Genomic DNA, 14,332 nt, shown 5'->3' on the forward strand with positions numbered 1-14,332 from the left:
GGCTGTGTGCGCGTCTCCCGGGGTCTTTGTTCTTCTCTAATGGCGCCCGGAGCCGTTCGCTCACCGCCGCGGCGGATCCTGCAGGGTTCACCTCAGCTCCCGTTCACGGGGTGTGGTGGCTGCAATAGTTCCTTTCCACTCACAGTCCCGCTTGCTGCGTCGTTTGTTCTTGTGGGCCGTTTTGGTTTGTTGTTTCCTCCTCTCTGCCGGTCGGAGAGTGCCGCCTCTGTGGGCGGGGGAGGGGAGCAGGGTTCTGCGCTTCCCTCCCTTCTAGTCCTCTTTTATGGCCACTTTCTTCTTCGGGCAGTTCGCTGGCGTCACCCGTTTATCTTCCGTGTCCCAGTTCTCACTGGGACCTGCCGCTTTTCCTCCCTATTCACTTTTTTTAATGGGAGATCTTACTGGCAGCGTCTCCTCGCCGCCATGTTGCTCCGCCCCCCCTCCCCTCTGAGTAATTTTTAAAAGCTGGTTTTCATTTCTTACCTCAACGAAGTTAATACATATTCACTGTCAAAATTTTCGAAAACTATTCTCAGAAAAAAATTCTGGATGTTTTTAGAAGAAATGGCTCCCCACGCCCACTTGGTTAAAACTAGCGCCAACACTTGCCGCTGAGCTCAACTAGAGAGCGCTGCCTGTGTTCCTGCAAGCTCCAGGGAAGACTGGTTTTAATGGCTGCATGATGTTTTCTGCCTGAAAGAACCATGACTCATTGCTCCCTTGTATGTTGATTCCAATTTTCCACAATTGCAGTCAATCATTAATGCACTAATAAGCAGAAAGCTTGGTGGAAAAAGCTTTTTCTGATTTGAGGCCAGATTCCCTTAAGCTAAAAGCCAGGTAACCTTTTGATGAATTCTTTTGATACCTGTGGCCAACTGCTTTCCTAAAGGACTGGTGTAATGTCCTCTTCCAGTGTTCATGGGGAGAATGTTCCAACAAGGCTTTGCATCCTTGGTCTCATTCTTCCATCTCACTTACTGAAGCTGGTGCTGGTGATGCCAGAATGAACCAGATTCAACCATGCCTGCAGAGGGCTCATGGCCAAGCAGCGACGAAGACCCACAAGGGACTCCGGGGCGCATATGGTGGGATTACTGCTGGAGGACAGCGCATCACACTCAGCCTGATCAGGAAGGCAGGCCAGGGGTGGGTTTGCAGGAGAGCTGAGAGGTACTGGAAAAGAACAGTTGTTCTGTTGACTGATGCCCCTGCACTCCTTTTACAGCGGTGAGTCTGGGGCCGGGAAGACAGAGACCACCAAGCTCATCCTGCAGTTCCTCGCCACTGTCAGCGGCCAGCACTCCTGGATAGAGCAGCAGGTTTTGGAGGCCAACCCCATTCTGGAGGGTAAGCAGTCACCCTCAGGACTCGCCCTCCTCCCTGGCCCTGTCTGGACTCTTCCTGCCCCGAGGTGCTCATGGCAAGGACGGGACAGGCCATATACCTCCTGAAACTGCTCGGGATTCCCCAGGACAACCACAGGGTGAAAGTGCCCAAGAGGAAACAAATTAGAGGTGCAGGGTGTATCAGTTTGAGTGCTCTGGGAAGAAGTTGCTGAGTTAGGACTGGAGAAGTTTATTGCGGATGAAACCTGCAAAGGAAAATAAGGAGGGCGGAGGCAGAAACGGGCAGGAAAAGTCTTCAGTCTCTCTCTACAGATGTAGATATAGACGTAGATACAGCTATGGATGTGGATACAGGTACGGATATATAAATATCCAGTCATTCCAGCCCTGTTTGTCAAAGACTGTTCTTTCTCGCTGAGTTGCTTTGCACCTTTGTCTAGCAGCAGCTGACCATACGCGTGTGGGTCTATGCCCAGATTCCCGAATCTGTTCCTCTGTGTCTCTCCTTTTCCCAGTACCAGCTGTCTGGATTTCTGTAACTTTTTACTGAGTTTTGCAATCAGCTAACACATTTCCACCAAGTTTGTTTTTCTTTTTCAGACTTAGCTATATTGGGTCCTTTACCTTTCCTTACACATTTTAGAGTCAACTTGCTCATTTCTATCCCAAAAAGCCGGCGCCAGGTTCTTTCTTGACTACCACTGGGCTCAACAATGTTGAGTAGGTTTCCAAGCCTTCTCAGAGCTTCTGCTGTGCTCTGGGCCTCGTCCAGAGAGAGAAAAAGGGCAGTGCTTCCTAAACCTGCTTGACCAAGGAGTCCCTATGCTTTATCTCATGGGACTCATGCTTTACAGTAGTATTTTCCATAAATACTGCCACCCCAGGGTCACGAAGTCACCCCAGGGTCATGAAGTCAATATTTTAGAACAAGTTAAATGGCATGGAATAGAAAATAGCCCACGCAGTCGTGCCTGTTGGTAAGAACCTGTACTGATATTTTCTTTTTATTATGTGAACAGATGTGCACCAGAAACTTTAAAAATGTTTATAGATTTTGACTCAGTAACTACATATAAGGGACTTATCTTAAGGAAATAATTGTATATGAACAAAAATTTTTGTACAAAAATATTAATATGGCATTAAAGATCACAAATATGCACTGCTCTAAAGAATTGCTCATGACAGAATTATAAGTAAGAAAGATGTCCTTAATTTTTTTAATTGAAATAACATGGCTTAAAACACTGGGCCTCCCCGGTGGCGCAGCGGTTGAGCGCTGGGTTGCGAAACTGCCCGCGGCCTCTGCGGCGCCGGTTCGATCCCCGGCTGCTCCCCGGCCATCCGGAGGAGGGTCCCACATGGTGCGCAGACCTCTCCTGCCGCCCGCTGCTCCCCTCAGCAGTGTACTTCGGTCCTTCTGCCTGCTCTGCTCCCCGCTCTGGCTCTGGTGAATTCTCTCGCCCTCCCGCGCTTCTGACTGTGCCCAGTGCATGTACAAACAAACAAACAAATAAATAAATAAGAATACATGCCTCTTTAAAAAAAAAAAAAAAAAAAAAAAAACATTATACAGGTTTTAGGTCTCAGTTTTGTTTTTTTAAAAGATTTTTAAACTTTTATTTATGCATACAAGAACTGGGGTGCAGGCCAGAGGTGAGGGAGGTGAGAGAATTCACCAGAGACAGAGTAGGGAGCAGAACAGGCAGATCTACTGAAATACACTGCTGAGGAGAGCAGTGGCGAGACAGGAGAGGTCTGCTGATCCATGTGGGTAGCACCCTGGCCGGGGTTTGAACTCATGCCGCAGTGGCTGCCGATAGCTTGATTGCACTATGACTTTAACCCCTGTGCCACCAGGGCGGCCTCAAAGGTCTCAATTTTTATTAAGAACAAATATATATATGCAAACATGAATACTGCAGGAAAATACACCAAACTGTCACAGTGACTATCTCTGACATTATAGGTGATTTTTAATTCTATTTTTAAATAAACTTTTGTGAGTTCTCTGTACTGGTGGGGTGTATATGTACTAGGACATAATGCAATGTGTTGTTCCTGCTAGGGGTCACACCAGAAATGTTTCCAGAGCAGCTCTATGAAATGAGCTTTATATCATGCCTCACCTCAATGCCTTCTCTTCTGACCTCTTATCTGTGCCCAGGCCCATGCCAGTTCTTGCCACTATCCTACAAGCGTGCCTACTCTAATCCCGCTTCTTCCCTGTAGCCTACGTGAAAATCTTCCCGCTTACTCCCTCAGAAGCTGTTCTGCCTCCCCCACCACCTGCAGAACTAATTCCAAATATCTTAGTTTGGCATTCAAGTCTCTGTGCTATTTGGCCCCACCTACTAACTAGCTCCATTTCTCATCCTCTGTTTTCCTCCTCTTTGCCATACTCCAGCCAGCCATCCCCCTCTGCAGGCACACCCAAGCCTGACATCTGAACCATTATCTGCACTTGACCTTCCTCTTGCGTACCCTTGGCTTCCCCACTGTCCAGTGTAGCTTGCCAACTTGTCAGTTCCAGACTTGGCCTCCACCTTGGAGAAACCTTCCCAGATCACTGAGCTAAAAATAAATTTTCTTCTCTCTGCTCCCACCCATCCGCCGCGCAGCCTTTGGAAATGCCAGGACAATCCGAAACAACAACTCGAGCCGCTTCGGGAAATACATTGACATCTACTTCAACTCCAGCGGGGTGATTGAGGGTGCGCGCATTGAGCAGTTCCTCCTGGAGAAGTCCCGGGTCTGCCGGCAGGTGAGACCTCCCCCTGAGCACTGGTGCTCCTCATGGCCACCTCCACCAGTCCTGGGGAGGGGAGTCAGGGGGCCACGGGGGCCTCCGTGAGTGGGCCTGCTGCACTCACTCTCACTCCTCCTTTCTTCCCCAAGGGCCTCTCTAGGCTCCCGTGAGCCACAGCTTGCTGCCACTGAGCCCTGGCTTTCCCCTGAGATGGGCAGGCACCCCTAGAATTGGAGCATGATATTCCTTCTCTAGTATTCAAGAAAAGAATGATAGGATTTTCGGTTGCCATCTGTCTGGTGGTTGCCATACCTCCCCTTTGCCAGAAGTGACCTGAGGCCAGCTCAGTCACCCACAGAGGCTGGAGTATTTCCTCTGGTCTGTTGGGGTTCATGGCAGGGGCCGCATGTCAGCGTCTAAAGGCTGCCTGGACAGGGTGAGCGGCCCATGGTCTGTGCTGTCACCTAGAGCCTCCTGCTCAGAAGGGCCTCTTGTTTGATTTAATGCTCTGTTATCACCATCTTGACATCCCTAATAACTGCTAAAACAGGAAAGTTTCCATTTGGCATTGAGCCCCACAAATCATGTATGGAGTCCTAAATGGCAAAGATCTCAAAGTGTGGCACCCACACCAGAAGAATTAATATGACCTTGAGGGGGTGCTCTCAGATGGTATAAGGCCTGACATGCATGTGCATGGGCACACACACACACACACACACACAGAGGCTGGTGGAAGGAGGGAGCTGCGGCTCTGTGTGAGGAGGGGCTGACAACTTTGCACTCTGGAAAGCTAGAGATGGAAGCTCATCTCCCCTGTAGTTCTCCTGTGATCTCTACAACAGTCACGAGAGGGAGGTCACCTTCTCCCCTTCGACACATGAAGATACTGAGTGTGGTACGTTAAGTCTTTTGTCCAGGGTCAGAGTCAGCTTGAGTTGGAGTCTGATTGGTGAATTCATAAAACATGTTACTGAAAGAGGCACCTCAAAACAGAGAGGACACTTCCAAAGCAGGTCAGAATCAAGCCTTATCATGATAAGAACGAGATGGGGAATGATGACACATTTATACTGGGGAGCACAGAGATGAGCAGTTCTGTGGGAGAGCTGCCGAGAGGCATAGAGATGAAATAAAACTGTACAGACAATAAGGAATCATTAATAATGTCTATAAAGGAACACAGACCTTCCATGGTTCTGGGGAGAAAGAAGAGGGGAATTTGAAAGGCAGGAAGGGAGATTAGAAGGGAAAGTTCACCTTTTAACAGTATATGCTTCATGTTTGAATTTTCACACTGGGAATGCGTTCATAAATAGTGTGAAAATACAGAAGGCCTTGGCTAGGCTGACCTGTGGCCATGAGCCTCCAGGCTCATTACAGGTACACTGTAAAGAGCAGGGAGCTCTGAGTCAGCCCCAGTCCAACTCCAGCGTCACTCCCTGGGTTGTGACTCCACAAAGGGCACCTTCAGCAGCTGTGGAGAGGCAGGGAAGCCCTGGGAGCAGAGTGATGTGTTCCCTGGGCACAAAGGCCTTTAGCACAGAGCTGTGGGATGTGCCTGCCTTGGAGGCCCAGGGTGATGACCATGGTCAGGCCAGAGCCCCACCTGGCTGGGAGACCTTGGAGGGAAGCCAGGGCAGGGCTGAGGTCCTGCAGACTGAGGGGTGCTTTTGCAAGCTTTTGCAACACTCTCCCCACCAGGCCCCGGAGGAGCGCAACTACCACATCTTCTACAGCATGCTCATGGGGATGAACACAGAGGAGAAAAAGCTGCTAAGCCTGGGGATGCCCTCCGAGTACCACTACCTGACCATGGTGAGGCTCATGCCGCTCCCCCTCGCCCTGCCCACCCCCCTCCTTCCTGGGCCTTCCCCTCTCCCCATCACCCACCCCCACCGTCCCCTGCCTCCCCCTCCTATCTGCCTGTTCCTTTCCCTGTTACCCTCCTCTGAAAGAAGAGCTGGGGTCACCTCATCCCTTACTTCACAGAAGCCCAAGCTCTAGCCAGGCCCCCGAGATGGGGGCTGTTCCCCCCCTTGTGCCTGTATTTGCCTTACAACTGCCAGAGACTTACCCTTGTCCGATGTGTCCTTATTTCCCACCGAGCCCATGCTTTTTCCCTGAAAACCTCATTTTCTTTTGTCCCAATGGGAAAAGAGGTTCCCCATTGGCCCATGGGTTGTGGACTCATCTCCCATCACCTCAGCTTCCTGGGTTTCAGGACATGTGGTAAACTTTGGAAGGTGCTTGCTAAAGGAATGAACCCATGAATTCCCAGAGAGGGTGCGGCAGGTGACCATGTGGGTGGGTGATAACCTGAAGCTGGCATCCTGGCCAAGGTGATGTGGATGACCCCCGCAGCCCTTGCTGCAAAGCCGGGTATCCCGTGTCTTTAGATCATGATTTGTCTCTGAAAGGACGTTTGTGTATTTTCTGAGTTTGGGCTTCCACATGGCCCTTCAGGGCCCCCCAGAGCCTAGGAAAAATCACTTAGCAGAGCCTTCGGCAGAGGCCCCGAGGCATCTGTCTTGCCGGACTGGGAGCAGGTGGGGTGGGGTGGCCCCGGAAGCTGAGGCGCACCCATCTGCAGGGGAACTGCACCTCCTGCGAGGGCCACAGCGACGCCAAGGACTACGCCCACGTCCGCTCCGCCATGAAGATCCTCACATTCTCCGACTCCGAGAGCTGGGACATCAGCAAGCTGCTCGCGGCCATCCTCCACCTGGGGAACGTGACCTTTATGGGTAACACTGTTTCCACCCCAGGTGCACTTCCTGGGGAGCGAGAGGGGGCGCACTGGCACTGGAGGAGAAAGAAATCTCTGGGGGTTCTCACCTAAGCACCTGCCCAGGTCACAGGGTCTAGCCCTGTCCTGGGAAAAGTCATTGAAAATTCTGGTTATGATCTTGGAGACTTCCTGGGCTTAGGGGAAAGGTGTCAACATTTTGGGCCCTCCAAAGGTGAAGACTTGAATCAGTATTCTTGCCACTCCCCTCCCCCAGGCTTTTATCTGGGACCAAAAAGGTTAGGGACCAACTAGAGTAAACAAGGTCTTTAGGAACTTGAAAACCAGTTTGTAAACATCCAGGATTTGGCAATTAAGTCTCCTGGTCTGTTACTACCCTCAAGACCCTGACAGAAGTTACTGATTTCCCTCTCTAGAAGAAAACATCAACCTAGATTACCAGTTATTTCTTTAAATGGTTCAACTTAAATAGAAAAGTAAATAGAAACAAAGTAATAGAAAATTACTTCAGACAAAAGTAAATAGAAACAAAGAAGGAAGAAACCAGGAGCAAGAACCAACAGAAATAATGGACGATAGAAATAGATCCTCAAAGATTCCAGATGTTGGCATGATTGGACCCAGCAGCCTAGGATGGTTACATGCTCGCCGACCTGAATGAGGCCGGGAGTGCCCAGGTTTCTGTAGATCTCAGAATAGAGCCCCACCTGCCCAGAGCAAGCCCTGGGCTTCTCCCCGCAGAGACGTCTATTGTCTTCAACTTCCCTTGGCGTCCTACCTCTTGCACAGCTCCTGTGCAGAAAATCACAGGGACAGTGGCCCCCTAGGAGGAGCCTTGACACAGGCGGAGCCTCCCCCTTCCACCAACCCTTTCCTCCCATGTGTGGGTGTGCCGGGGCATTACGGGGCCCTCTCTCCCAATCCTCAGAATTCCTTTGCATTCAGAATCACTGCTTCCCTCTGCAGCTTCCGTCATGGCGAACTTGGACTCCTCAGATGTGATGGAGACACCTGCCATTCCCGTCGTGATGAAATTGCTGGAGGTAACTGGCCGCTGCCTGGCAACTTTCACATGGGGGAGGGGCCCTTGGGGCTGGGCTGACAGAGCCTGACCCTGATTCTGATAACTCTCCCCAGGTCCCACCCCTCGACCAGATCTCAGCTCAACTCCTGTGTCCTTGCACATGGCTGGCCCTGAGGGTGGGGATCAGGGTGGGGCCACATGGCTAATCCTTACAAAGGAGAATGAGGCTCAGTTTGGCCTTAGCATCTATTTCTCCCCCTTTTCTGCATCCTCCTTGCCCTTCAGTGGCCGTCACTTGGCATCCTCCACCTGGCCCAGACCCCCGAACTACCCCACTAGGTCGTCCACCTAGTGCTGGGCCTTCCCTGCCTGCCAGCCGTGTGTCCCCTGTGCTTATTCCTATGGTGGAAAAGTGGGAAAGTGCATGGGCCACATCACTAGGCTTCCACATGTGACAGAGACCACATGGAGCCCGGAGGCAGCTTGGCAGGCCTTAGGTGGGGAAGCTCCTTATTCTGGGACATTGTCATGTCTTCCACATCACACCCCATTCACAGTGCTGGAAGGAAGTTAACAGATGCAGAAGAGAAAAAGAAAGCAACACACGGGGCACATTTTTACCGCTGGTGCTCTACGTTTGGTCTAGGGTTCTTAGAAATTTTGAGGTTCTGCTGATGCCATCTTCCTTATAGAGGGAGTAGGCACACCCAGACTCTTCTTTTTCCCGTTGGTGTCCCAGTGGGAGTGACTTCAGTTGGATGCCAAAGGACTGGCTTCAGACCAGTCCCTGCTTATAGTTTGCTAAAATCCACCCAGTGTCACTAGCCCTTCCAGCTACCAGGAGACCAGCACAGGCTGGTCAACTGAGTAGCCAGCAGGCTCTGAGCCCTTCCAGCAATGCCTCTTTCCCAAACCCTCTGATACCCCAGTGTTCAGCCAGGGGCTAGGCCTCCCAGGACACTAGCTCTGGCCCCCGTCTGGCCTGGCCCAAGGTCAGGCCCCTCCAGGTTGGGTGTAGGATATTTGGTCACAAGAGAGAATGACTTATAGGACGGAGGCCAGATAATTGGAGCTGGCCCCGCTCAGCCAGTTGTGATGCCGCCCCCTTTTCTTCCCCAGGTGAAACATCAGGAACTCAGGGATTGTCTGACCAGGCACTCCATCATCATCCGTGGGGAGTTTGTCACCCGGCCCCTGAATATCACCCAGGCTGCTGATCGACGGGATGCCTTAGTCAAGGTGTAGAGCTGCGGGAGAGGGGGCAGTGTGTTTGTTTTTTGAACATGGTTCTTTGCCCCATTGGTCAGCATCCGCCGACAGTTCACCTGGAAAGAGTAGCGGTAGCTGGGCAAGCCCCGCCTCCACCAGTCACCTGCCTGGTGACCACGGGCTGCCCAGTCTCTCCAGCCTGTGTTTCTTGCTATTAAACTAGGTTGTTGAGATCCAGGTGACTTGGAGAAAGGGCAGTCTTCTGACTTCAAAGCTTGTGGGCTTTTGCTCCTTTTCTCTTCAGGGCATCTATGGGCACCTTTTCCTGTGGATTGTCAAGAAGATCAACAGTGTGATTTTCATTCCACCTACTAAAGACCCCAAAAGTGTGCGAACGGCAATCGGCCTCCTGGATATCTTTGGCTTTGAAAATTTCCAGAAAAATAGGTATGAAAGTCTTAGTTCACCTGCTTTCAGAACGTGGAAGATAAGCTCACCCTCTAGTGTGCCCCACTGGTAGCGAGGCCCCACTTCTGCTCCAAGATGCTGGGGAGTCTGCTTAGTCAGAGGCTCTCCACAGCTAGATGGCAGCACATGTCCGCTGGCATCTACAACTCACCTGAGAGCCAGACTAAGGCCCCAAACCATTGTCACGCCTCTCGAGCGATCTGCTGTTCTCATGACTAGTGTGACTTTTCACATGAGGTTAGAGTAAAATGGAAGCAACAGCATTGATCCAACTGGGTCTTCAGGTGGGATATCACACTAGGTAATAGAGGGAAGGGAGGACTATGTGGCCCACCCCTGCCTTATGAGCTTGGCTGGGGTAAGATGAGGCTGGACACCCCTGATGCAGTGCCCCAGTACCCCAGGCTGGGGCTGATGAGCTGTAACTAGGAGGCAGGTCAGAAAAGTGACACCTAGCTGTCACTGTGACGAAGGCCAGGCTGGGGATAGACAAGGATGGCGAAGGGAGCTGGGTAGTAGGTCAAGTAAGGAAGCGAAGGCTCTGGGCCATTCTCAAGTAGCAGGAGGAGGTAAAATGAAGAAAATCAGGACTGTGGATTCTGAAAAGCAGCAGGAAGTGTTCAGGAGGCAACCCAGATTCCAGAGAGACTGGTTCATGCAGGACAGTCTGGGACTGGTTCCTCTGAGCCATGTCAGAGGAGCCCTGGGCTGGCCTGACCTTGGCATGTACCTGCAGAAAGCTCTGTCTCCGAGTTGGAGAAGGCCCCTTGCAGAGCCACAGGTGTCTTAAGACACAAACTATTCCAAATGCAAGAATGCATATACGCTGGGATTGTGGCCTCCCAGATCCAGCTGGGTGGGTGGAGCACAGCGGCGACATGCTTACCATGCCAGGTGGCATGGGGCAGGGCTGGCAGAGCTGAGCCCATGAAATAGGAGTGCTAGGGAGCCGTGAACTCAAATGTGACTCCGATCACTGGTCTCTGGTCTTGAGAGAGAGAGTTGAGCAGATCAAGCATACCCTTGAACACGTTGGAGATGGACGAGTAGTTGGTTGTGGGGGGATCTGGCTGTTATGCAGTCATGAGCCAGATTTGGGGGGCTGTGGTCTGGGGGCTGCTAAGGAGGAGCATGCCACTCAGCAATGGACTGCCCACCCTGTCACCCCCGCCACCAGAGTTCATGGAGCAGCTTTAGGCTGTGTCAGGGGCGGGTAGCACAACAGAACTGTCCCCGCACCTCTCAGGTTAACAGACATAGAACAACCAGCAGGTATGATGAGGTTTTGCATAAATCGGCAACCATTATACCAAGGAAGAAATGCTTACGTGGGACCCACAGTGTGGACAGACTGTGGCGGGTGATGAGGAGAGAAACCAGGGGGCATCCATGTGATGACTGGGAGATCAGAAGGAACTGCCTGAAGTCCAGTGTGACCCAGGCCGCTTCCTGGGGGAGACCAGCAGGCCTTCTGTCGTGTCATTGTCCATCCCAGCTGAAAACCCCAGGGGGGTGGGGCGGATTTGAAGCAAGGCAGCGTGCACTTCAGAGGGCTCCTCCCCACCCCCAACCCCACGGCATGGGCACACTGGTGCATGGTGAGGCTGGAGGCAGGGGGCATGGGCACACTGACACATGGTGAGGCTGGAGGTAGGGGGCGTGGGCACACTGGTGCGTGATGAGGCTGGAGGCGTCATTGGGAGGCCGCTGCAGCACTCAGGTGAGCAGTCAGGTGGTGTGACGAAGGAAACCACAGTGGGAGTGAGACGCAGCAGGCAGGGCAGGGTGCTGCGCTGGAGGCCTCACAGACTGTGCTTTGGCGACTGTCTGTGATTAGGGAGGAGGGGAGAGACGGGTGAGGCATGGCCCCTTGGCTTCTGACTGGAGCCAGAACTGGTGAGTGCAGGGTCATAGCCCAGGCTGGGAACCCAGGAGGACCATGAGGTTTGCAGTTTAGGGGGAGGTAAGGAGGATATGTGGTAATACAGAGGGGGCTGGCTGGACCTCTGGAAGCTTGTTTAATACCAAGGTCACTGACTAGAGATGGGGCTGCTCCTTGGCCCCTGAGGATCATCTCTGGGTCGGAATCAGCAGGCCTGGCGGGAGATCCTGCCGGGCACCCCAAAGAGCCCAAGGCAGAGACGTGACATGCTGGGCCTCTTGGTTCTCTTAGTCTAATTGCTGTGGGGTGGAGGAGGTGATGGCGGTGGAAGCAGAGAGAAGGGTGGTTCTCAGTAAACAGGATGCACATCGTGGTGTGTGTCTGGCCATGTGTGCATGGCCGGCAACCCCTGGTTCCCCCCATGGCTGCTGGGGCTCAGCTAACCCTGTCCTGCACCTGGCGATGACATCTCCACAGCTTCGAGCAGTTCTGCATCAATTTGGCCAATGAGCACCTGCAGCAATTCTTCGTGCATCACGTGTTCACCATGGAGCAGGAGGAGTACCACTCGGAAAACATCCCCTGGGAGTTCATCCACTACACCGACAACCGGCCCACTCTGGACCTGCTGGTCCTCAAGCCCATGAATGTCATCTCCCTCCTGGATGAGGAGAGCCACTTCCCGCAGGTGTGTCAGGGACCCCTCCTGCAGGAAGGCTCCTGAACTGTCCCCACTCCCATTCTCTGGCAGATGACATTCAGTCATTGTTTAGATCAAGAACACACCCCAAGAAAGGATCTGTTAAGCATCTGTGGGCCAAAGGCTGCAGAGGGTATAAAAGAAAGAACCACACTCATTCTTGCCCTGAGGGGACTCTGCCTGTCCTTGGGAGAGAGATTGTCAGATGCAGTCAGAAAAACTGGATCCAGACAAGGGAGAAGCCAGGGTCAGGGCACCTGGACTTTTGTAGAGAGAGCTGGCCATGGACACCAGCAGACCCCGTCACTGCTACCAGCTCAGCCTTCACTCCCTGTGACATGTCACAATTCCTGGGCAGCAGCCTCCTGTCTGTAGAAAGGCCCTCGGTGACTATGAGCCCAGCCAGTTTTCCCCAATGAGAGAGCTTATGAGCCTGGTGAGGATGGCTGCCAGCACTACAGTCCCTGAGGTTCTAGACCCAGGGTATCTGTGCTTTTCCAGGGGACAGATGTCACCATGCTGCAAAAACTGAACAGTGTCCATGGCAAGAACCAGGCCTTCCTGCAGCCCAGGAACATCCACGATACCAGATTTGGCATCGCCCATTTCGCCGGCAAGGTGTACTACCAGGTAGAAGGTAGGCTTGTCTCCTCTCACACTCCCTCCTTCCAAGTCTGCATCATCTTCCAGGGAGGCCAGGCAGGAAGGCTGAGGGGACTAAGTCACTTTCACAGAGCTAGAAAAGGGAAAGGAAATAGAAGGGACCGGGCATATTTGGTCTTCACTCTGGGGTAATGCTGTCACTCTCATTCACATGCCATACCCTTCACCCACTGTGCGTGTGCACTCATGGTTTCTAGGATAGGCAGAGCTGGGTAACTATTGCCATCATTTTATTTTATTTTTTTAAAAGATTTATTTTATTTATGCACACAAGAGCTGGGGTACAGGCCAGAGATGCGGGGGGTGAGAGGATCCATCAGAGACAGAGTGGGGAGCAGAACAGGCAGACTGACCAAAACACACTGCTGAGGGGAGCAGCGGGCGAGTCAGGAGAGGTCTGCTGCGCCATTTGGGTTTCTCCCTGGCCGGCCGGGGATCGAACTTGTGCTGCAGAGGCTGCGGATTGCTTCATGGTGCGGTGCTTAACCCCTTGCACCACCAGGGACGCCCTATTGCCATCATTTTAAAACACTTCATACCCCAAAAGAAACCTCCATCAGCAGTAATTCCTCATTTCCCCGTTAACGAGGCAACCACTAATTTCTGGTCCTCTGGATTTGCACTTCATATAAATGCAAGCGTGTGATGTGTAACCATTGTGACTTCTTAGCATAATGTTTTCAAGTATCATCCTTGTAGCCTGTGTCAGTACTTCATGTACATCATTGTTGGTGAAATGTCTATTCAAATCCTTTGTTCATGTTTTAGCTGGGTTGTCTTTTTATTTTCTAGTTGAATGTGTTCTTTAATATTCCGGATTCTTTAATATTCTGTCAGATATATATTTGCATGTATTTTCTTCCATTCTGCGGGTTATCTTTCCATTTTCCCAAGTGGACTTAAAGCACAAAAGTTTTTAGTTTTGATGAAATTCAACTTATCTACCTTTTCTTCTGTTGCTTATGCTTTCTGTGACATAGCTAAGAAACCGTAGTGTAAGTCAAGGTATGAAGAAGATGCCTATGTTTTCCTCTAAGAGTTCCTTAACATTAGCCTTTACACTGAGGTCTCTGATCCATTGTGAGATAAATTTGTAAATGGTTTGGATCAAAGAAGTAAGGGCTATGGCAACCACCCCACTGGAGTGCTTCAAAAAGGAGGAGGGAGGCCGGTGTATAGTCTTGGAATGGAGGCCCCCAGCCCTAGAAGGACCTCTGAGGCCTCAGGGCAGCTGGTCAGGGACCTTGGAGCCTCAGGCCCTTAGGCCTCCTTACAGACATGCCAACCTGTTCTGTCAAAGCACAGACATGCTTACACTCTCACACCCATGGTCAAACACGTGCTCACACACACCACACACACACACACACACACACACACACGGGTGCTCTTACACCGCCACACTAGGGACATGTGCTCATAGACCCACACATGCTCACATGTGGTTACATGTCCTTGACTGGCCTTGCACTGAGGCCTCAGAGGTCCTACTAGGACTGGGGGCCTCCATTCCAAGACTGAGCCTCCAGAAATCAGGGA

General features: G+C 51.8%; 1 protein-coding gene across 3 annotated transcripts in view; it reads left to right on the top strand.

Moving 5' to 3' along the window:
* Nucleotides 1-14,332, top strand: part of MYO7B (myosin VIIB) — an 86,377-nt gene that overhangs the window by 29,272 nt on the left and 42,773 nt on the right. For all 3 annotated transcript variants that reach the window (XM_037523132.2, XM_054699611.1, XM_054699610.1), the window contains exons 6-14: nt 1,229-1,350; nt 3,971-4,113; nt 5,803-5,916; nt 6,692-6,845; nt 7,814-7,890; nt 8,991-9,110; nt 9,385-9,527; nt 11,908-12,118; nt 12,632-12,767. In XM_037523132.2, the coding sequence (XP_037379029.1) occupies nt 1,229-1,350; nt 3,971-4,113; nt 5,803-5,916; nt 6,692-6,845; nt 7,814-7,890; nt 8,991-9,110; nt 9,385-9,527; nt 11,908-12,118; nt 12,632-12,767 (1,220 nt within the window). The remainder of the gene's footprint in view (nt 1-1,228; nt 1,351-3,970; nt 4,114-5,802; nt 5,917-6,691; nt 6,846-7,813; nt 7,891-8,990; nt 9,111-9,384; nt 9,528-11,907; nt 12,119-12,631; nt 12,768-14,332) is intronic.

This window comes from Talpa occidentalis, unplaced genomic scaffold, assembly GCF_014898055.3.
Source record: "Talpa occidentalis isolate TD23 unplaced genomic scaffold, MPIMG_talOcc4v2.1 talOcc4.3, whole genome shotgun sequence".
NCBI lineage: Eukaryota > Metazoa > Chordata > Mammalia > Eulipotyphla > Talpidae > Talpa > Talpa occidentalis.